This window comes from Taudactylus pleione, unplaced genomic scaffold, assembly GCF_031769625.1.
Source record: "Taudactylus pleione unplaced genomic scaffold, aTauple2 ptg000054l, whole genome shotgun sequence".
Lineage (NCBI taxonomy): Eukaryota > Metazoa > Chordata > Amphibia > Anura > Myobatrachidae > Taudactylus > Taudactylus pleione.
In genome coordinates this window covers 7,403,727-7,428,189 of record NW_028284456.1, presented here as the reverse complement: position 1 = coordinate 7,428,189, position 24,463 = coordinate 7,403,727, and the positions used below count along the sequence as shown (strand labels likewise).

The following is a 24,463-nucleotide window of genomic DNA, read 5'->3' as shown; positions in this document are numbered from 1 at the left end:
GCAACTGCCAGCCCTTTGACTAGGGACAGAAATGTAGCATGAGCCACATTCATATATAACATGTCAAAATTGATTTTGAGTACAGTTTGGTTAACATTCAGTTTTTTTGTTTTTGTGTCAATCATAGGTTCATGGTCTTTTAAATGTATTGTATAACAAACATATTGTAAAAATAATTGGTAGAGCAGATTTAAATAAATATATAATATATCAGTTTAGTTATTAGATGTTTTTCCTCAAACGACTGGGACAACTCACTTGACAAGTTGCTCCAGCAACAGCCTTCCAGTGGAGGGGCCATTTCTCTAGTCTATAAAAAACTCCAGGTTCACCTGGACCATTCCAAATCACAAAGCGGCCTTATGGTTTGGTCTTCCCAAATTCCAGGTTTACAAATAGAAGACTTAAGCCGGGCATACACTATACAATTTTCTGTCAGATATCTGTCCAATCTGGCTTGTTGGAATGAAAACCTGGTAATGTATGGGAGCAACTGACAGTCGATCATATGGTTTTAAACACTGAAAAAGAACAAAAACAATTGTTCAAATTGGTTAAATTTGTGTGTTTTAACCAATTTGTCTGAACGACCATTTTTGGCTACTTTCCAGTGTTTGTGAGCAAATGGAAGATTGTTATTTCCTCCCATACATTACCAGATTTTCATTCCAACCAGCCATTTGTATATATATATATACATGTCCATCTCCCACTCTAAGAGTCACACACACATGTAAATAATACGGTTCAGGACCATAGTGTTGCTGATTCCTATGACATGTTCTGTATAACAATATATTGCATTTCTCAAATTTCTTTTAAAATACCAAAAAAACAGCTTGTTATTTACTAACATTGTATTTACATGAAAATTTGCAATAAATAGCAACTAAATGATTAATATTTTTATCTATCTAGAGCAAGTTAAACGGTCAAAGTAAAAGTTTGATTAAATTTTATAGTTTTGTTCAAATTTGCAGTCACTTGCAATATTAGTAAATAGCTCACTGTGTCTGCAAACTCTGATGCACACATGATATATTTTTGTGTACCATGCTGCTGTCTGTGTTCAGCATAGAACATTGCACAGAGAAACTAAGACAACTTGTAATTAGGACAAGAAGCTTTTCTCTTAATTTGTCTCCAAACTTTATTAATGAATTAACTCCGTTGGGATAGAATAGGGTTAAAGATTCTGGCATTTAATAATTCAAAAAACATATTTTGCCTTTGAGTTTTAATTTTCTCTCATTATTAGGTTCAATGCTTTTGTATTCAATCATTTGCTGTCTATTATTGTGGATTTTCCACTGTTGGAGTCAAGGAAAAAAATACTTATAAGTATACATGATAGATAGATAGATAGATAGATAGATAGATAGATAGATAGATAGATAGATAGATAGATAGATAGATAGATAGATAGAGAGATAGAGAGATAGATAGACAGATAACTTTTTTAACACAGATTTTCATGAAAATTATTCAGCATTTGGAAGAACCTTTTATACCATACTATACTAAATACCATCATTTGTGGACTATTTAACCTGAAAACAATACTGTCATATTTTCTGGTCATTTTTAATATTGTTAAAACAAAAAACAAAACAAATGAACAAACAAAATATAATTATAGGAATTACATAGATCTCAATTGTTGATCTTAAACAAGCTCAGATAATACCAGCAGAAATGATAAAACAAGGACATGGATTGCAACAATGTTTAGGTAATAAATAATCAGCCATACATGTTATGGTAGGTAATAAAGCCAAACGAATGTAGGCTTAATATTACAACAATGCTTGTGCAAAATATCACAGCACATAGGAAATGTTTAATACCATGGAAATATTATTTCATATGCTTAGAGATTAGTTTATCACAGACTATCACATTGGCTGTGGTTTGAGCATACAATGAAACTGATTTTAGATATTTAACCAATGGGCATTTTAAGAAAGTAGAACAACATTATACTGTTCTGGATTTGTAAGTGTTATATTTATTAGGGAATGGTGGCATTCGTAGTAATTTCAGATCAGGGAATATTAAGGATCGGGGCAACACTTGTAGTGCACAGTTGTTGCACTACTAGTATTGCACTACTAGTACTGCTGCCTGCTCCTTTGTATTGCGGTGCTGGTAGTCTGGCTTAGGGCGGTATTCAATTAGTTTCACATCAGCGAGAAAGTTTCGCCTGTTGGACTTTTCGCCTGCATAGCGTGTTTTGGACGCGAAAACTTTTCATGCGTATCCCCGCTATTCGCCCTATTCAATTACAAACCAGGCAAAAACGGCAATCAGCGAATGCGGAACAGGCACAAAGTACTGTCAGAATAGGGAAAATCAGTCTGAACCCCCCCAAAAAGATGCACTAACATTGGGGATCAATGTAGTAGTGTTCCAATAGCCCTAATAAGACTATTTGGGGTACTGAAGTTGTTTAAAATCCTTGTTATTAGCGTTCTTGTTAAAGTGGTGAAGAATGGCATTAAGCAGTATTTTTTGGTGAAAATAAGTAGTCCAGTCAAATTTGGGGTACTTGAAAATGGGTGCAAGCATATTTTTATATCTCTAAAGTGAAGTTTAAAAAAAAAGGGAAAAACGCACCTGTTGTATGCACCTGCAATCCTAAAAACACCTGATCCATCCTTGCAGACCCCTAAGAAGGCAATTTCTCTAGTTTTTATGCTTGTCCCCCCACTTTGTACTTTTTCGAATTGAAAGTACTTTTTTGGGGGTCTTCTTATGTTTTTCTCCAGGATTTTTTTACACAGTTGTCCTTTGGAGGTCTGTCCCAAGGATTCTGGGTGGTTTCCCCATGTTTGCACCCCAAAATAAAAATTTGCACTTCTTTTCTCCTGCTATTCTTAGGCAAATCTTTTTCTCCTATTACTTTGCATTGACTTTCCGTGTAGGCGAAAACTTGCTAGAATTGAATTTGGAGATAGGTTCCGACCACGCAAAAAGCCCCGACCCGCGATACTTTTCTGCGCAAAACGGCTCTTCACTTCTAATTGAATACGTCCCTTAGTCGCAAAATGGTCGTGACAAACTGCTTGAGAACACTGCACTGATTAATTTGATATGCAACACTTGTATATCTGAGCACGACTGAGTCTCTCAAGTGTCGCATATTAAATTAATCAGTGCAGTCTCCTCAGGCATGCATTTGCAATTAAGACTAATCTTCTGGCAAAAGCGCTCACAAAATGCGCTAGCATTAGAGTTAGGGTTACAGTTAGGTTTAGTATTCGGGTTAAGGAGAGAATTACATAAAAAAGACCATTTTCAACATTTCAGCAATGTCGACATTCTCACGTCGATATAATTATTTTCAACATTGTGAATGTCGACATAATGTACTACACCAATTCTCAGTCCTACGCCTACCACTCTACATGGCACAATGATCCCACCTCCATTCATAGAAATTCTACAGAAAACATTGAAGAATAGCATTCATGGAACAGGAACATTGTATTGCTTTAAAGTTTGATTCTCTAAATACTGCCCACTTCTGCCACCAAACTCGAGTTATGCAAATGTTGCTCTAATTCATAACATTCAGGTCCTTCCATTAAAGAACTGGTCTATTAGCCTAGATATCCTAATGTTTTCCCTAACCTTTTACTTTCTTGATATTTTTATCCTTCTTCCTACTGTACACTTTTCCCTCTAACATAATGTTGAATCCTGCATCTTACTGATGATATATTAATGAAAATTCTAAACATTGATGTCTCTGTACCCTGAGGCTATACAGTTCAATGAGAGGCGTGTAATTAATTTTTAGATTCTAGCATACCGTACACCCTTGAAATTAGCCAGCAGAGAAATTCTGAATGAAGTCAGATTCTTTCAAATATTGTGTTTTTGTTGCTAGGTTCTGATAAAGAAAACTTGCAACTCTAACATGCCCTTTTTTACATGGAATGAATCAGATGTGAAGATGAAGCTCAGATGCTGACTCTCAAGGGTCAGATGACACACTGAATGGATTTCACATCTCATTTCCTACGTTTTGGTTCAGAGATTCCAATGTGAACCTTTTTTATCCATGCTGTTACATTTAAGTTGAGAGAAGCCTAACAGCCAAACTGGATTCCAGCCATCATTAAGTGAATGCAAAGCTTCCTTCAAATATAGACAAGAGAAGCAACCTCATATAGGACAGTTTTAGCTAGAGGTCAGTGAAGTCTGGTTTGGGTCAGCAACTCTGATCTGCTTGTTAAGTTTAAAGTGACTTTTAAAAGGGGTTATGAATAATGGAAGGGGAACCAGAAATGACTAAAGCAAATGGTGAGGAGAAAACATTACTTAGATAATGGGTTGAAGGGAAGAATTAGATATTTCAAACTTGAAAGAAAATATTTTAGTGTGGAACGATGTAGTCTGCACTATAAGCTGCTATTCTGTGCTGCAGAAAAACAACATCAGCTGTTCTGTATATGTAATGGCAATGTATATTCACAATCCCAGCATTACAGCTTATGATTTATGAATATATATAATAAAATAGAAAAGCTTCAATACTCCATAAAAAATTTTCAGCAAAACTGTTAAGCACACTGATGTTATTAGATTCGAGTGTCACAACAATGACCTTCAATGGCCTTGTTCGCAGAGAGGCATCCTGACAACTAGGTCTGCGTACAGTTTGGAGAAATATTGGTGTCGATGCAGAACTGATCATATGTTGGTTATAATTCCTCTCTTTATGTGCTCAGAACGTAAATGAATATGTTCACCCATATGCTTAGTATGCATCTCTGCAGTTGGGTGCTTGGTTTCATAACCGTCATCACTTTCAGTGCACACTTGACAGCCCTAACCTTGGTCAGAGCTGGATTAAAGCTTGTGGGGACATCCTCCAATAAAATTGACACCCCGCCACCACTAGGCCCCTTACCTTGCCCCACAGTGTTCCCCATGTATGCCCCACAGTGCCTTCCCCCCAATATGCACCACAGTGCCCTGCTGTTTGCTGCATTGTGCCCAGTGGCGTAACTATAAAGTTTGCTCCCCCATGCCAAAAAAGTTTCAGGCACCCCCCCCCCCCACCCCCTGCCCAAAGATCAAACACACCCAAAGACGACGTTTAAGGTGTGTGGTTACATGATACAGCAACGTGCCTTACACATTATGACACACTAAGTAATGCCACTTATAACACATTATGCCACACCGGAATGCCCCTTACAACACATTATGCCACACAGCAATGCCCCTTACACATGCCACACAACAATGCCACGTATAACACATGACATACAGTAAAGCCCTTATAACAAATTTATGCCATGCTGTAATGCCCCTATTTCACATTATGCCACACTGTAATGCCACATACAACACATTATGCCACACAGTAATGCCACATACAACACATTTTGCCACACAGTAATGCCCCTAATAGCATATTGTGCACACAGTAATGCTCATTACATCCCACCCTGACAGATCTACTTCACCAACCCTCCTCTCTGCTCCTGCCAGTCTGTCACTTCAGCTCAAGACATGTTGCACAATTTTTATGTCCATGTAGAACCAGATTATTGGGAACATAGTTTATAACCTGTAAACTGTGTGTATCAAGTTAGTGCCCCTTATACAGTGCCCCCTGTAGTTGTGCCCCAAAATGCAATGCCCCCTATACTAGTGCCCCTTATGCAATGCCCCTGTAATAGTGCCCCTTATGCAATGTCCTCTGTAGTAGTGCCCATTAAAGTAGTGCCCCCTGTAGTTGTGCCCGATATGCAATGCCCCCTATACTAGTGCCCCTTATGCAATGCCCCCTGTAGTAGTGCCCCTTATGCAATGCCCCCTGTAGTTGTGCCCATTATGCAGGGCCCCCTGTAATTGTGCCCCTTCAAGTAGTGCCCCCTGTAGTTGTGCCCCTTCTAGTAGTGCCCCCTGTAGTTGTGCCCATTTTAGTAGTGCCCCCTGTAGTTGTGCCCAGTAGTTGCCCCCTGTAGTTGCCCCCAGTAGTGAGCACCCAGTAGTTGCCCCCTGTAGTGAGCCCCCTGTAGTTGCACCTTGTTGATCCCAATAGTGAGCCCCTGTAGTTGCCCCCAGTAGTGGAGGCAGTAGTGAGCCCCCTGTAGTTGCCCCCTGTAGTTGCCCCCAGTAGTGAGCCCCCTGTAGTTGCCCCTGTAGTTAGACCCCTGTAGTTGCTCCCCCCGCTCGCACACAAACACACACATAGAAAAAAAAAACACTTACCTTTATCCTCGCTCCTGTGCTGCTGCCGTCCATACCCCGGCGTCCGCTCCTCGGCACAATGGGAGTGACGTCATGACGTCACTCCCATTTTGCCTTTGCGGGACCCGGAAGACGGAGGAAGCGCCATCCTCCAGCTGCCGCCGAGGGTTCGAATAGGAGCCGGGCGCCCACTGGTAACACACTCAGCGGGCGCCCAGCAGATGGAGGGTACAGGGGGTGCGACCGCACGCCCTGCACCCTCCGTAGTTACGGGAGTTCCGCCACTGAGTGGCTTAACTACTGCCCCCGTTGCCCCCAAGCTAGCCAGCGCCTCCAAGCCACCGCGGGGGCTGCGGGGGCAGTAGTTACACCACTGATTGTGCCACCCCCACATGCCCCCAAGTACTCGCTTCCCTTGACTTGTCCAGCTTCACTTGAAACCTTCTGGCTCTTCTGTGCTCTGCATGCACAGCCAGTGTGCATACAGTGCGAAGCGGCTCCCACGTGAGTCCCCTCATCACAGACTTGATGTGTCACATGATGCTGATGAAGGGCTTTGGGAGCTTCTCTGTGCCATGTGCACTCACTCTGCATGCAGAACATAGACCCGCAGCAGCCGCCCCCTTCTGGGAACAGGTGCTGTTCTTAACTATTGCAGTGTCACACTGACCCTGTGTGGGGGTCCCTCTGTGTGTGGGGGCTCCAGGGTGACCAACCCTACCACTCCCCCCTTAATTCGGCCCTGCTCTTGGTACAACAGTTGAATAATCACTAGAGGAAGACTTTCAGACCAATATTATGCTGGTGTTTGAATCCACAGAATGAGATCTCTTTTGCCATCTTGGATACTTTAGACAGTGGTTCCCAAACTGTGTACAGTGACACCCTGAAGTGCCACGGGGCACTTGCAGGTCAATGTGATCAGCAAAACCAGTGCTGGTGGCTGCCAATCAGAAAATATGTGGACAACAGAAGTGTGTCACGGCACGCCGGACACCGACATGCACTGCAGCGCTGGTCAGCAGAATTTCCCTCCCCCGCCCACACCATGATGACCACAATAGATATAGCATATAATACCAAAGTGTCATGTTTTTATAGATCCCCTCAGTGTCACAATGAAATAATTAGCACCACCTGTTGTTTAAAATGTGTGAGCCAGTAATGAATACACTTGTGCACCAACTAGAAGATCTTGTAAATATGCACTGTTAAGGGTGCACTGATATAGACCATCTATAGGGTCAGTTATTAATACTGTATAATAATACACTATTCAGTGCATAGGGAGACCAATGTGTACATATATGTCCAGGGCAGTGCTAGGTTCTTTTGCTGCTCCCCCAGACTCCCAAACTTTCTCAAATGATCTGGAATGGTGCCCACTTCTGAAATAATAACATTCTGCTCAGGCAGGATGGCCCTACTTACGCATATAATGGCATACTGTGATTGTTGGTCCTGTATGTATTAGAATTATTACATACACTGCAATCCGTATGGCGTATATTATAGCTGGTTAAGTGCTGATTATGCCCTCTTCATGGACTGGCCACATTTGCTTTAAAATCAAGCATTTGGAAACCCCCCTCTAAAAATCTTGCATTGCCCCTGATCACTTATTGTTTTTTCTTTCTCGCCCCCAGATAAAATGGGACATTCATGGGTCTATTTATTAAGGTCATTCTTCTCTAATAATGAGAACTTTTTTTTAAATATGAGAGCTATTTAAGAAATGCCTAAAATCTGAGATATCAGAGCTAAGGCTACAGCTGCCATAACCCTATGTGGAGAACATCCATGAATGAAGAACTTCTGATCTCTCCACAGTAGTCTCCATGATCCTCTCCATTACTGTACTGTGTGTGCGGCCTCCTGGTCATACATGTGCTGTGTAAGAGCTGTCAGTAAAGTGTTAGCTGTCACCTATCAGAGCCACTGATCAGGCAAGAGGCAATATGTGATATAATAGAAACCAGAACCCTCATTTATTCCTACCAGAAACTGCACTGTGCCTTTACCATGTCATGTCACTCTGTGGTTCACTGTAGTATTATTGGTCACATACACGATCCCATTTCACCTTCCAAGAAAGGTTTTAATTAGTTATCAAAACTACAATATGTTTTTTACTAAACTGTCAATCATTTCCGATACATTTTGTATTGTTCTCAAAGGTCATTTCTCTACAAGGCATAATTATTCCATTTCATATATTTTAGTATGAACTCCTCATATGCAAATCTGGCATTTGTATAGTGGTAAATTAGCAAAATGACTTTAAATTATTCAGACCTTGTACAATGCACATGTCTAGCACAACAAAATATAAGGTTGCACAAAGTTAAACTCATTAGGGTAAATTCAGTTAGCTTAAAGGGGGGACGAATTGCTGTTGCAGTGACGTGGAAATGCGAGCAGCGGCTACCGTATATGTGGCATATGATTGACTTGATCCCAATGTATTTGCTTTTATGTATTTGTGAATAGTTCAGCACCAAAAATTTTATTTTTGTATATAAGGGATGTACACAAACAATGTCCAATAATGGAAAGTCTGTTTAATAGGAAACATCTATTCATTTTCCATGTAGAAAATGGAAGCCAGGCACAGTTCTCTTACACAATGCCAAGTTAAGTCATTAAAGCTAGTTTAATAACTGATTGTCCACGTCATTAGAATAATATTCAAATGTGATTTTCATTATTAAAGTATAAAGAAATAAACAGCTTAAACAGCATAAAAAGCTGAATCCAACTCCAGCTTTCAATATTGAACAGCTTTCTGCCCACAAAGAGCAGAGCATGTACATTTTACATTCTCTCAGTAGGATGGTGGAGATCGGGAGCATGTCGTAGCATTCCATTGTGAATACATTATATTCTGCTATTCCATTGGTTATGGAGCTTGTCTGTCAAATACACAATGTCACATTGGTGGTTTCCTCCCATGAGCAGCACAGACGGTGTAATGGTTAGCGTTACTGCCTCACAGCAATGAGGTCATGGGTTCAATTCTTACCACATGATAATTTTATCTCAATTGAATTCAAAATTGCTAATGTTCTATGTACAAAATAGAGATATGAATTGCAATAGGAATCAAAATCTCTAGTGCAGCTTTCGCTGTCAGAGTCATGAATCTCATCTGTGGCCCTAATGACTGTTGTCTCTTGCAGTATTTCATAGCATTATCATTTTTTTAAACATTGACATTCACAAAATTCCCATAACTGGACATCTCTATTTACTATAAGGGGTAAATTTACTAAGATTTGAGATGATCCCGATTTTCAAAGTGATTTATCTCGCTGGAATTCACCCAAATTTGGGTGATTTAATCCCTTTTCTTTTACCAAATTTACCAACAGGCGATTTGAGGCTAAATGAGTTTGCTGATGGTGAAGCAGAACGAGATATCTCTCTGAGTAACTCATTTTGCAGAAGATTAGTTACCCGAGATTGCAGTGTTTTCTCTCTGCAAATCTCTCCTGAGCTAGCAGCCTGCACATATCAGTGAGATATGTGCTTGCTGCTTGTGATTTAACCCTTGTAAAAATTTGAAAAATGTTTTTTTTTTTTTAAATGACGTGAGGTCCCCCCCCAAAACACTAACAAGCCCCGGGCTTGCCAGCCTGTCCAGGTTCTTAACATTACAGGGAAAAAAATGTATAGGGATCCCCTGTAATGTAAGAACCAGCACAAGGCTGCAGGGTCAGAGCTGGTTTTAAATATACGGTGAAAAAAAATTACGTGGGTTATACCGTATATTTAAAACCAGCCGTGGACCCTTTCTAATGGGGGGCTGATGCCACAGCCAGGGGTGCCCTTTCACTGGGCCCCCCAGCTGCAGCATTAGCCCTGACTGTTAGTCAGCCCAGGCCAGGGATCCCTGGGGAGTTGGTGACCCCCCCAATAAAGGGGTCACCCTCTCCAGGGCACCCCTGGCCTAGGCGGATAGCCCGGGGCTATCCCCGCCATCCCTGGGTGGTGGGTGGAGGGTTGATTGTGTTAGGTGAAGTGTAAAAAATAGATGTATCATCATTGTCTTTACAGTGGAACTACAGGTCCCAGCAAGCCTCCCCCGCATGCTGGTACTTGGAGAACCACAAGTACCAGCATGCGGGGCATTAAGGGACCACTGGTACCTGTACTTCACCTGTAAAGAAATGGTTAAAAAAACACACAATACACCTGTAAAATAAAGCTTTATTACATACATGCATACACATACTGTACATACTCACCTGTTTCAAGATGTTCGCGTCCACTTGTCAACGTAAAGTATCCTATTGGAATTACCTGTAAAAAAAGATCCAATACTCACCTTTGTGTCCCACGATGTTCTCCGCAGAAATCCAAGACCGGCCCCGGATACAGTGTAGCAGCATGTTACTGCATGCTGTTACATTGCACTACTGTCTGCTCGTGGGAACTAGCAGACTTCAGTAGCGGGCCACCGCCAATCAGTGGCAGCTAACATTAGCGGCCGCTCATTGGCTGGGACCCACGTGGAGGAGCCGCTCATAGGCTAAGCCCACGTGGGTCCCAGCCAATCAGCTGGGATCCTTGTGATCTGGATGTAATTGTAACAACAGTAACACTAAACATTGCAGCTATGTCATCATGCATCTAAAAGTAATGCCTTGTTTGTGGAGCTGGTTTGTCGACTCTACTCCAAGACCTATACCATACAGACAGTACATGTCCCTGTAGCTGCGCCTGTTTTTAAGCCGCCAATCTGCGATACGGCATTTGCAATTGTGTTACATTTTTAGGCATCATATTGTGTTAATGGGTTTAAGCTATTCATTCATTTGGGATTGCTGCATATTTGCATGAACATTTACTATACATACTGCGAGAAAAGAATAGCAAATCCTGTATCTGCTTTTAGTTCTCCTGCCACACTCTCGCATAACCCCAGTAATGTTTCATTACTTCAGTTAATCTTTGTTTCCCTTTATCTTCAGGGAGAATTGATTTGTTACATTCACATAACATGATAATTTTGATCTACTACATTTATTAGACTAGGGATGAGTCTTTTTTATCATTTACTGAATTTATTGCTGGGAGCATATGAGGTGTTGTCTCTGGGTGTATAATAGAAGTGATTTCTCTCTTGTGGCCTCACATCTATTCTCTGCGCTGTATTATAATTTTAATCACTGTGAACATATTTGCAAGTAATTCCCATTAGGATGGATAGTAAGATTTCACAATGATTACTTTAGGAAACAATGAGATATGGCATTGATCAGAAAAGACCTGTTCAATATGTTCATTTGGGAACTAAAACGTATCAAAATAAATTGCTATTTGCTTATGCTGTTACTATAATAGATGGGAATTCAAAATAGCATTGCTCTGTGAATGTATATGGGATAATGGGCCTGATTCAGAGCTGAACGCTCTGACCAGAGCGCTCGCTCTGAATCAGGGCCCTCCTACCTTTTTTTGGAGCGTCCTCATGGACGCTCGCATAGCTGAGCGTCCCTGCGGTAGGGTCTCGCTGCTGCAAGCCCTGGAGTGATTTTGGCTCTATCAGAGCCAAAATCACTCCCACTGACATCACTAGTGATGTCAGTGGGGCCGGCTTGAGATGGTAGGCGTTCCCATGGGAACGCCTCCGTCTGGCAGGCACGCCCCTGGCACGCCCACCAAAGGGGGCGTGCTGTCAACCAACATCGACAGCACGCCCCCTTTGGTGCGAGACCCAGAGCGATGGTGAGCCCGTCGCTCACCGGGTCTCGCGCATGCGCACGTCGGAGCTCCCTCCGTCGTGCGCATGCACAGTGGGGAACATCGACCCGCTTGCGAGCGTCCTGCCGCTCGCGAGCGGGTCTGAATGACCCCCAATGTACCATCCCAATAGTCATAAAAGGAGTTCTGTGACTCTGTCCATATCCAAGCCCTAATGAATCACAAAGCCTAAAAAAAAACAAGTTTAATTATTTGAAAATGATGTTGGAAAATTCATAAGTATATCTGTAAAGCAATGAAAATGTCATAGGTGCAGTCACTGCACCCCTTATTCCTTATCTCATAATTGTGCGTTCACTGACTCTCCCAAAGCATAGTCCTAACCCCTGAGAGCTTTTAGAGAAACCTCAAACATCCATCTTACATTACAAATTAGACCAGTGTTTCCCAAACTCATTTCTCAGGGAGCACTAACAGTGCATGTTTTCCAGGTCTCCTCACAGAATCACAAGTGAAATAGTTAGCTCCACCTGTGGATCTTTGAAAATGTGTCAGCCAGTAATCAGGGGCACTGAGAGCCGGACCTGGGCGAAGGGGGCGTGGTCTAATTGAGAGGTCTGGCCACGCCCCCTTAGGATTAAAAAAATTTTTTTTTTTAGCGGTGCTGGGGTGTCCAGCATACAGCAGAGTGTGCTGGGCTGCTGTGAGGTAGAAGGAAGGGGGTCCCCTCCAGCAATAGCTGCCCCCCCCCTTTCGGGTGCCCCTGCCAGTAATGAATACACCTGTGCACCTATTAGGTAAAATGGAAACCATGCACTGTTAGTTCTCACTGCGGAATGAGTTTTTCGAAACACTAAACTAGACATTCTGCATGCATGTGAGAAAATAAATCACTATGATCTCATCAAGCTACTTGTGTGAGTATCTCATCCTCTGACTAAATGATCATTCTACAAGCACTAGCAAATGAACAGCTGTGTATGTTAATCTCGGTTATTGCTTTTATTACAGCTTCAGTTATCGGAGTAGATGATCTACAGTATGTTGCAGAAATAAGACTTCAGGTTCAGGAGCAGTGTTTTCTCACTGGCTGCTTTGTCAACAGTTCTCATGTTTGTTTCTATACACTTACAGAGGAAGACACATGTAACTAACTCTAATACAGCTTATACAAGCAACTTTTTCTTGCTGAACTTACAGAGTAACTTTGTAAAATATGATAGAAGCTTTTTAGGCCTGAAACAGCCCTCAAAGATAAATCCCATTAGTTAGGTCATATGGTATGGAACATTGTGTTACATTTCAATAATGTGTTAATAAGGTGGGAAGTGTTGCTATTATTATTATTATTATTATTATTATCCCTTATTTTTATGGCACCACAAGGATTCTGCAGCGCCTTACAAAGGAGCAAAACAAGAAAACAGTGGCTTACAGTACAAAACATTGCAGGGACATGGACATGGTTTATAAACATTGCTGCATCCGTGATCATGACACTCAAATAAGCTGCAGGGCGTCAGCAACCAAAGGTGATGTCGTAGGAAGTATATGGTAGTGTAAAGGCCGGCATACACTAGACAATGTCTAGTGTGTACCGGTGATGTCTAGTGTGTACCGACCTTGTTAATGTTGGGACTCGGCGGGGTGCCGGCATCGGCAAGTGCGTACACACTTGCCTATGCCGGGAGCAATGGTGCGACTGCGGGGCCATTCTGCATTCGGCAGTATGGCTCCCGCTGATGATATCAGCCGTCTGACCTGTATGCATGTCCAACGGGCAATGTTGCTTACAATGTAACATTTAGTGGGCATTACACAACTAGTACTCAGTTGTAGCACCATTTGTGGCTGAAGGTGCATATGGTAACCGGGAGTTTACAATTAGGCAAAGTTTAATGATGGTGAGTCGAGGGCATGGAATCGGTATGAAATACCGGCAGCGCCTGGCTGACAGATGAGCAGAGCCCGGCAGCGGAAGCCTGACAGCGCTGGAAATCCCAATCGTCGCTAAGGTAAGTATATACTAACCTAACCCCCTAATCCTAACCCTCCTTAGGGGTGCCTAACCCTAACCTCCCCCCAAAGCGCATAACCCTAATCCCCCCTCTAAGTGCCTAACCCTAACCCCCCCTTCCCCGCTGCCTAAACCTAAGTCCCCGGGGGTGCCTAACCCTAACCCTCCCGTGGGGGTGCCTAACCCTAAGTCCCCCCCGGGTGCCCTAAACCTAACCCTCCCCCCCGTGGCTGTCTGCTCGTGGCGCCCGGTGTCGGGGAAATGTCAGGCGTCTACATCTAGACGCCCGGCATTTCACCCTCGCCGGGATATGACAGTCGGGAAGCCGGCTGCCTGGAATTAAGGCAGCCGGTTTCCTGATTGTATACCGAGGGCATTTGGATGGAATTGCGAGCTGTACAAAGTTGTGTTTGTATGCAGAATTACGCCTGATTTCAGATGGATCTTGTGAACCAGGGATAGGGCTGAAGGAAGTTTGCAATCATAATGAGACAGCTATGACACCAAGCATATGGTTGGGGTGGCCTGCCTTTAGAAATGTATACGGATGAATATACTGTAAGCATTTAGATCTACGCATGTAATGTGGGAGCAATTACAGCTTTGTTACCACCACGGCTGATTTAGAGACCAGTGCAATACCTGCTAGAAAAGAAATTTAGTCTACAGTATGCTCTCGTTTTGTGTTTACACAGGTGAGCTTTAAGTGGCTCTAAGCATTTTCAACCCCAGTCTCTTCACAAGATGAAAAATAAGTTGCTGGAAGAAAAGAAATTATTATTTTTTCACTATACTTACAGATTAGATTTTGTTGGCATTCATGTAGCATAGAGATGTGCAGCTACTTTCTGCAGGGCATGTACAAATGAGGTATAATGCGTAGCAGCTGTGACTGTTTACTTTCTGCACCGGAACAGTATGGCTAAGGAAGGCAAAACCATACGCAGATCCGTAATGTGATCTGAATATTACCAGCTTCCATGTAAAGAAAACGCAGGTGTGGGAATAATGACACCAGCGACAAATCTTTCTTCTTGGGAATTCATCTGTCAAGTGATTTTCCATGGTCTATTTAAATAATTTGATATATTATGACCTAAATCAATAGACGTACATTTGTATGGAGGAGAAGACGGCTTTTTATTAACTACCATTTCAGATATGGTTTAAGTATATCTCTATTCGGTGTGCAATTCCCTTAATGAATTTTACTTTGGAAATTAAAACTTCGTTGGTACAAGTGGCTAAGATGCAGGTTTTATTTGACTTATGGCCTTATAGATAAAAAACAAATTTCTTAATATTAACTTGAGATAAGAGTGTCACAATTTTATAAAATGTTCAGGGGCATAAACATGATTTATAGGGGGAGTTCTACATATGTACATATACAGTCAGGTCCATAAATATTGGGACATTGACAGAATTTTCATATTTTGGCCTCTATTCACCACCACAATGGTTTTGAAATGAAACAAACAAGATGTGTTTTAACTGCAGACTTTTAGACTTAATTTGAGGGTAATTACATCCAAATCGGGTGAACGGTGTAGGAATTACAACAGATTCAATATGTGCCTCCCACTTTTTAAGGGGCCAAAAGTAATGAGACTATCAACTCAAAAGCTATTTCATGGACAAGTGTGGGCTATTCCCTCATTATTTCATTATCAATTAAGCAGGTAAAAGGTCTGGAGTTGATTCTAGGTGTAACATTTGCATTTGGAATCAGTTGCTGTCAACTCTCAATATGAGATCCAAAGAGCTGTCACTATCTGTGAAGCAAGCCATCATTAGGCTGAAAAATCAAAACTAACCCATCAGAGAGATTGCAAATACATTAGGTGTGCCCAAATCAACTGTTTGGAACATTCTTAAAAAGAAAGAACGCACTGGAGAGCTCAGCAACACCAAAAGACCCGGAAGACCATGGAAAACAACTGTGGTGGATGACAAAAGAATTATTTCCCTGGTGAAGAAAAACCCCTTCACAACAGTTGGCCAAATCAAGAACACTCTCCAGGAGGTAGATGTATTTGTGTCAAAGTCAACAATCAAGAGAAGACTTCACAAGAGTGAATATAGAGGGCTCACCACAAGATGCAAACCATTGGTGAGCCACAAAAACAGGAAGACCAGATTAGAGTTTGCCATACAACATCTAAAAAAGCCATTACAGTTCTGGAACAACATCCTATTGACAGATGAGACAAAGATCAACTTGTACCAGAGTGATGGGAAGAGAAGAGAAGGAAAGGAACTGCTCATGATCCAAAACATACCACCTCATCAGTGAAGCCTGGTGGTGGTAGTGTCATGGTGTGGGCATGTATGGCTGCCAATGGAACTGGTTCCCTTGTATTTATTGATGATGTGACTGCTGACAAAAGCAGCAGAATGAATTCTGAAGTGTTTCGGGCAATATTATATGCTCATATTCAGTCAAATGCTTCAGAACTCATTGGACAGCACTTCACAGTGCAGATGGACAATGACCCGAAGCGTACTGCAAAAGCAACCAAAGAGTTTTTTAAGGCTAAAAAGTGGAATGTTATGCAATTGCCAAGTCAATCCCCTGACCTGAATCCGATTGAGCATGCATTTAACTTGATGAAGACAAAACTGAAGGGAAAATGCCCCAAGAACAAGCAGGAACTGAAGATATTTGCAATAGAGGCCTGGCAGAGCATCACCAGGGATGAAACCCAGCGTCTGGTGATGTCTATGCGTTCCAGACTTCAGGCTGTAATTGCCTGCAAAGAATTTGCACCAAAGTATTAAAAAGTGAAAGTTAGATTTAGGATTGTTTAGTTTGTCCCATTACTTTTGGCCCCTTAAAAAGTGAGAGGCACATATAGAAACCGTTGTAATTCCTACACCGTTCACCTGATTTGGATGTAATTACCCTCAAATTAAATCTGAAAGTCTGCAGTTAAAGCACATCTTGTTTGTTTCATTTCAAAACCATTGTGGTGGTGAATAGAGGACAAAATATGAAAATTCTGTCAATGTCCCAATATTTATGGACCTGACTGTATATATCTCACACACGAATACTGTATTATTTATAATAACACACACACTTACATCTTAAGGGGAGATGCAGCAGCAGGTTACTGATGGGTGCAGGCACTTTGCCTGATTTGGCACCATCTCTCGCTGCAAGCTGCAATTTGTGGAGTCATGGGGAAGGGGTGGGGCAAATATGACACCGTTGCCATAGAATCACCTCATATTGGCTCTGCCCTCTGTCCGTAGATTTAGGCATAAAGGAATTATGCTGCAAGGGAGCAGGGCTACAGTGTCAGAGAAAAATAGGTCCATCAAGGGGGGTTCTTGGGTACTCAATAGACCCCCCTGTATGAGCCACTGATGCTAACATTAGCAAATGAAGACTGAACCTCAGCTGGCCATAGGCATGGACATTCAAAGCAGTAGGTCACTAATAAAACAAGTCATGATACATACTGTAGAGCCATCATTTTTCCTGTTGGGCTTTAACAGGCCAAATTACATTGTTATTTTCAAACTATGCCATGCTATGTAGTACAATCAGATGAATCATAGCAGTATAAGTCAATTGCAATGTAACAGGCTTTTGGTGTTTTAAGTTAAACGCAACTTTCACATGTTGGCAATATGAAGGGTTCTTCATTTATACTCTCATTTCAAATCATAAATGTGGGCAGTGTCATGAGTTATCAAATATCCTGATTTGTCTGTTTGTTATTATTATTTGTTTTTAGAGAAAACACCTGTTATAGGTGTAGAAAATGAGAAATGTATGATTTTCTAAGCTCCTGGATAAGATGAAAAATTCCCACCTGTGATGTTTTTATGAAAATGAAAAATAAATGCGCTCCTGAGCACAACCTCTTAATTGGATTCAAAATACCTGTTTACACCATTTGTTGCTGTAAATCCAGACAAAATAATTGCTGGCTGTTAATCACACCCATCCACCTAGTTTAGAGTAGTTACTTAATAATAAGTGCAGGGGCAGATTTAGGGGTCAGGGCGCCTCTAGGCATAACAGTAATGATCGCCCCCCTCCCTCCACTGCCTAATTTTATTTTTATTGATTTGGTTATAAGTCCTGATTTAATGATTGGTAATTTAATAAAATCATTAAAAAAGCCATGCACTTTGAATTTTGTTTTGTTTTTAATTATATATACTGTACATACATATTTACTAACTAGGACAGCATCCAGGGCCATTTATGCATGTCCTACCCGTGTACACTCCACTCAAAATGGCATATGGTACAGGAGAGTGGAAATATTTTGTAGTTAGTGTTACATTTCAAACTGACAGTACTGAAACAAACAGCTAAGTGATGCCCCCCAACAAGTGTCATCTCGAGGCACGTGCCTCATGGGAGATACACCACTGCGTGAGTGTCAGTGACAGCATCATATTTCTGCAGATTCCCCCAGTCTTCATTTTCTTATTTTTTTCTTCTAGGAGGAAATACAAGAAAACATCACAGAGGTAGGAGTCACTGTCAAGAGGAACTTCAGCAAAATTAATTTGACGCGTCTTAAAAATGAAGACTATATTTGTTTATGTTGTGATCTTGTGACATAGTGCAGTGTGATAAGTGTCTTTTAGAGAGATGCAATTCTCTGACCGCTATCCAACACTCTGACAGTGTCATGGGGAAATAGTGGGGAAGATGTATCAAACCTTCTAAAAAAGACAGGTGGAGAAGTTACCCATAGAAACCAATCACATTCTAGCTATTATTTTATAGAAAGTACTACATAAATGCTACCTAGAACCCCTTTAACATATGTATGAAATGGATTTTCATATAAAACCAGTTCATTCAAAGGTTTAAAAGTCCACAGTGTATGAGACTGTCCAACATTCTTCCCTTTGGTTATTGTACCTCATAAGAAGAAAGAAATGGGATATGTGTTGAAACGTAAAGACATTTGAGAAGTTATATGTGGTTGGTACTACTCACAAACAAATGTCCTGTACGCAGTCACATAGTAAATACTGGTGGTGAGCTTTGTCGCCTCGGCCTTATCTGTGGATTTAGCTCAGTATAATATAGGAGAGAATCTCCATATAGTGTGATCCCTCTCAGAGGTATTACTTGGCCACATAAAGACTCCATCCTCACCAACACTTACAGACTTTATTACCTCCTAAATCCGGTACACGACTATTCTCACTATATGGTGGATTTTTTAATCATTGTTCATATATCGATACATAGGGCCATATTCAATATGGGGCGAAAAGTCCGTTATAGGCGATTTTTCGCCTATTTCCAATATCCCTGTATTCAATTTCATTGACTTTTCGCTGGAGCAAAAAGTCAATGTACAAAACCGGGGATAATTTTTCGCTTGCCTTTAGCAGGCGAAAAACAGGGCAGAATTGGGGTTTAGGGGTGTAGGCTTAAAAAAAATTGCCTGCACCCCTGGGAATGGTCCCTAAAAATAATCTGTGTTAAAAAGTTTAAAAAAAATAGGCACACCCCAAAAAATGTATTTACATTTTGAGGTTTCAAAAAAAAAATAGGGAACACACTTCTAAATTAGTGGAATTGAGTCCAGAGGGGTTCCCTTATATGCGGCAGGTGTTTCCTTCATTGCGGGAGTAGCGGCAGGTGCATTTTTGCAGAATTTTAAAAAATCATTTAAGGGACTTAAAAATACCCATTTTCAAGTACCCCAAATTTGATTGGCATAGTTATTTTTCCCCAAAAAAACTTTTAAATACTCTTCTGCATCACCTTCTTCAAATCCGCATTTATGCACCTACCGCGGCTATTTAAAAACCCAACTTTCTTCTGCAGGCAAAAACGGGGGTACCCATAGTGATTCCCCCATGTCTGGACATCTTTAGGGGGGTCCTAGGATTATTTCCCGAAAATTCAAGTATTTTTTTGCTGATCTGAGTTTCGCAGGTTCCCGATTTGGCCTACTTTGAAATTGAAAACGGGGAATAGCGGGCACGCGCGCGATACTTTTCCGCCTGGAAAACAAGCGAAGGAGGCGAAAAGTCTGGACTTTTCACCTCAAATTGAATACGGGCCATAGTATAAAATAAAGTCCCTGGTAGGCATCTATTTGTTCGGGCTAATCTCGAGAACCACTGAACGGATTTTGATGCAGTTGTCGTTATTTGATAGAGTACTTGTCGAGGAAGGTTTAGGTGCATGAAACATTAATGTATGACAAAAGGGAGCCGAGCAGTGACAATTTTAGTTGAAGCAAGTCAATGAGAAAAATTAACGTCCGAGCGCTTTCTTTGCCTACACTGCCTAAATCATTAAAGATATATAACAACAATGGCCTTTATTTTATACCATGTATAGATTGATTTGCATTAACTGGTTTCTCCAGAAAAATTGATGTAAGCCCTGTTTACAGAAACAACATTTCAGGTTTTCCATTCTTTTACCGTTCCTATTTAATTTATCTGAAAAACAATTCTTTCATTTCAAACGAGAATTAATAAAGCACAGGGACAGACACTTAACGTGACTAGAGTTGACCTGAGTGGAGACTGTGGCCATGATTCAGACCCGCTCGCTGCCGGAGGCAGCTCGCTGGTCTGAAGGGCGTTTTTTTTGGGGGTTCTAGCCTTCTGGCCGCTCGCTAGGCTGTGGGTGACTACCCACAGCTTTTGCAAATGGCCAGGTGAAGGTTGCAATGGTCGCGACCATCGGGTTTGCGATGAGACCCTTTGGTAGGGTCTCGTCTGCCGCAAGCCGTGGTGAGCTTCCGGCTCTAATAGAGCAGGAAGCTCACTACTGACATCACTGGTGATGTCAGTAGGGCCGCCCCCAAATGGCAGGCGTTCCTTCGGGAATGCCTCAGTTTTTCCAGCCACCCCTCCGACCCGCCTACCAAACCAGTTTGGATGCGAGCGCCGGAGCAAGTGCTTTTTTGCTCGCTCTGGGGCTCGCGCGGCATGTGCACTGCCTGGCCATCGACCCTCTTGCGAGCGCTAAGCGCTCGCGAGCGGGTCTGAATCAGGCCCTGTGTTTTCTCATGGACAACTTTATTTGGCCCTTTTGTATGTCACATCAAAATTAAATCTTTTCGTGTTGATGGACTAATGTAATCTACAAGGAAATCTCATAAGACCTTGGTTAAAAAAGACTGTAAATTCAAAATTGGTTCTGTGTGTCGCGAGTGTTTATATAAAGTGATTTTTATTATTGTTGAGTAATAAAAAAACGGTATCACACTATATGAAGATAAAATTACAATGTAATTGAAATTGCTTGTGTAGCAAAGCACATAGAAAGGAATGGTTATGCAGCTACTATCTATCTCTAATGAGTTAAAAGTCTACATAACTCAAAATCAACCCATGTAGCCTAGACCCCTTAGATACACTCTCCATTATACCCCTTCCCCTTAGTACAAAATGCTCTGCTCCCCAATTGACCTTTTGATTTACTATTCTGGAAACTTGACTGAATTATTAATTTATGTTTGTTTTTTAAATACCCTTTTTATTAAATTGCAATATTAAACAGAAATAATAAATTAAATAGAGAGTCAAAGTCAGACAACAAACTTTTTCTACTAGGAGGAAATGACATATATGCTGAAATATATGTACTACTTCTACTTATTTTAGTGGATATTTTTCTGTTCCTTACAATACTTACTATAACAATTGTGCATGGTTGTACATATATTATGCTGTACATGAAAATTCTATGTACACCTTAAATAAAAACATTATCCTGGCTTAATTTTTGGTTAATATTAAATATTTTACACTTCATCCCCTTAAATCTTTTAGTATTCAACAACAGTTATAGTGATTTGTCAGTTTAGAAAGACTTCTGATATCTATCTCATTAGCATTTCCTGCTATAGCTAATAGAGAGTACATTGTATCAAGGGAGAAACTGGAGATGAAACAGCAGTTTTGTTACTACTGGTTTCACTAATAGATATAAGCCACTACTAACGTGTGTGCTCCAAACATGCTTCTTATTGTGCAGATGGAGCAGACTTTATTGCACTGACTGGGATACCCTAACAATTGATTTGACTACCTGGTTTATTGACATCATAATCTATGTGTATAGTGTGTGATCTCTTCATAGGATACTAAACTATAACAATGCAATAATATTGCACTGAGGGCCTGATTCAGAGCAAATCGTAAGCGGCCGCTCGTTCGCTACGAGCGATGTTCGCACAACTGTGCATGCGTATGGGTCGTAATGCGCATGCGCCAACCAGTCATTGCGGTCGGAAATCGAGCGCTCGCAAAATAGCGAGTGCCTGCTGATTTGAGTGACAGGATGAGGCGTTTGTGGGTGGTAACAGGGGAAGGTGCTTGAAAACGGGGAGTGGAGATCCGAACGCAGGCGTGCCAAACGGTCAAAACGGGCGTTTAAAGGGTGTGCATAATTAACAAAGCAGCGTCATCAGCCACGTCACTTGGTTGTCTCTTAGCCTGAACTGTTCGCATGATTGCGGTAGGAAAATCCTACCACAAGCACTGCGAGCAGTTCAGACGCCTTTCGATGTACTCGATTAATCTAATAAATAGCGGAGATGACGTAGGATGCGAGCGGCCAGGGGGCGTCATTACAAAATAGCGAGCACATGTTTTGTTCGCTCACTCAGACATAGAGGCGTCAACAGACCGCAAAGAGCGAGCGCTCAATTTAAATAGCCGGCCCCTTTTTCTGAACGAGTGAGCGCAAATAGCGTCCGGCTCTGAATCAGGCCCTGAGTTTTTACTGGACAGTAAATATTCTCCACTTGCTCTACTAAATCAGATCATTTTAAATCATGGTGACAAGACATTTAGTAACATACAAAATCAATCTTAAGTTGATGTTTTTTGTATCACAAATTCAGAAAAGTTATTGCAATTATTTCTAACACAAATCAATAATTTCATTTTGTGCTACCCTTATTTACATTGCTCTATATCCCTGGGATTGAACTGTGTTTTTTTCAGAAATGGTACTGACTAATATATTACTGCGCACGTATAAGAGCTTCATGGTGTACTTTGTGAGTGCAACTGACATAGCCAGTAATCATTCTATCAGTTCTGTGTCAGTAATGTAGTTGCTAACAGAGCCTAGCATCATACTGAATGTATTTTTTCAGCCTGCACAGAGAAATCTATTTATACAGTGTGATATAGAGTGCCATAATTTCTTGCAATCATCATTATTCTTTGATAGTTTATACTTGCTTTTTCAACAGGATATATACTGTATGTAATACTGTGATTCTGCTTGTGGATTTGCTCCTGTATACCAAGGGTGTTAGCTTTTATTTTCTGGATAATTTTTTGTAATCTTTTTTGGCAGTCCACCAGTTCCTAAAAAGATGGATTTAGTGCATTCTAGTTATAATACATATTATGTGTAGCTTGCATCAGAGTTTCCTATTTACTAGCACAGCAGACTGTAGTTTTAGGAGGATAGCAATCCCTAGAAATCAGTGGTAATATACTGTATGTGGTCAGAAAAAAAGTTGAAATGTGGCAAACTTCCAAACACATACCTGAGTTCTCTATGGGTGGGATGCACTAAAATGCTGTCAAACCTCCGAATATGCCGTTTTCTGTGGCTTGACCATATTCCCCATATGCATCAAGCTCCAGTTTCATCACTCTGGGGATGTTGAGCTGCCCCAGAGACTCTCCCCCCGTACTGCAGACTCTTCCTCAGTGATCGGGAGCCAGGTGCTGCACACCTATAACATCACAGTGCAGTGTCAGGTTCCCAATCCCTGAGGAGGAGCCAGAAGTTTGGTGTCACCCCCTTGGAGGATGATACCCGGTGCGGGTCGCACTCCCGGCACCCACCAAGTAACACCACTGCCAATATCAGATACATGCAGGTGAGTCATGGTGTATACTAACAAAGAAAGGGAACAACGCCTACAAAAAAGGGACTCTGGTCACTTCACTTCTATATCAGGGCCCCGCAGTGCTACTGTGCATGTTTTGGTAAATCTTGGTCTTGCTAAATCTGGAATCTATGCGCGCTGCAGTTGCTGTTGCAAATGGAGGGACCACAGCAGAAATCAGAAATATCTGCTGGGGTCCCTCTGTGTTACATTCTGGTGATTTCTGGCAAATATTGACTGATAAAAAGGCCCCAAGCACCTAAATAATGTCTAAATTTGTCTTTCTATTCTATTAGAGTGATATCATGATAAAATATAGAACTGAGATAATATATTATTATTACATTTAGTATTATTATCATATATTATTATTACATTTATATGTCATGTAATGTTGCATTAAGGAGCCCTGCTAGAGCTGATTCTAAAGAAGATATTATGTTACAGCATATAGTCATCTGAAAATAAAAAGACTGTAACGTACATTATGCAAATAAAGTTATACTTCAAACTAATGATTACACCCTAATGCTACCTCCAAACAACAGTATTTGGTAGACCATTAGGTACTGTAAGTATATACGCTGGCTGATGACAGGGAAGAAAATCAGACAAGTTTTCAGACATCTGTGGCCTTAGGGCCTGATTCTGGTTGGTTCACAAG

General features: G+C 41.3%; 1 protein-coding gene across 2 annotated transcripts in view; it reads left to right on the top strand.

The window, feature by feature from the left end:
- Positions 1–24,463, top strand: part of PDE1C (phosphodiesterase 1C) — a 648,265-nt gene that overhangs the window by 161,187 nt on the left and 462,615 nt on the right. For both annotated transcript variants that reach the window (XM_088464282.1, XM_088464275.1), the window contains exon 2: positions 18,401–18,427. In XM_088464282.1, the coding sequence (XP_088320408.1) occupies positions 18,401–18,427 (27 nt within the window). The remainder of the gene's footprint in view (positions 1–18,400; positions 18,428–24,463) is intronic.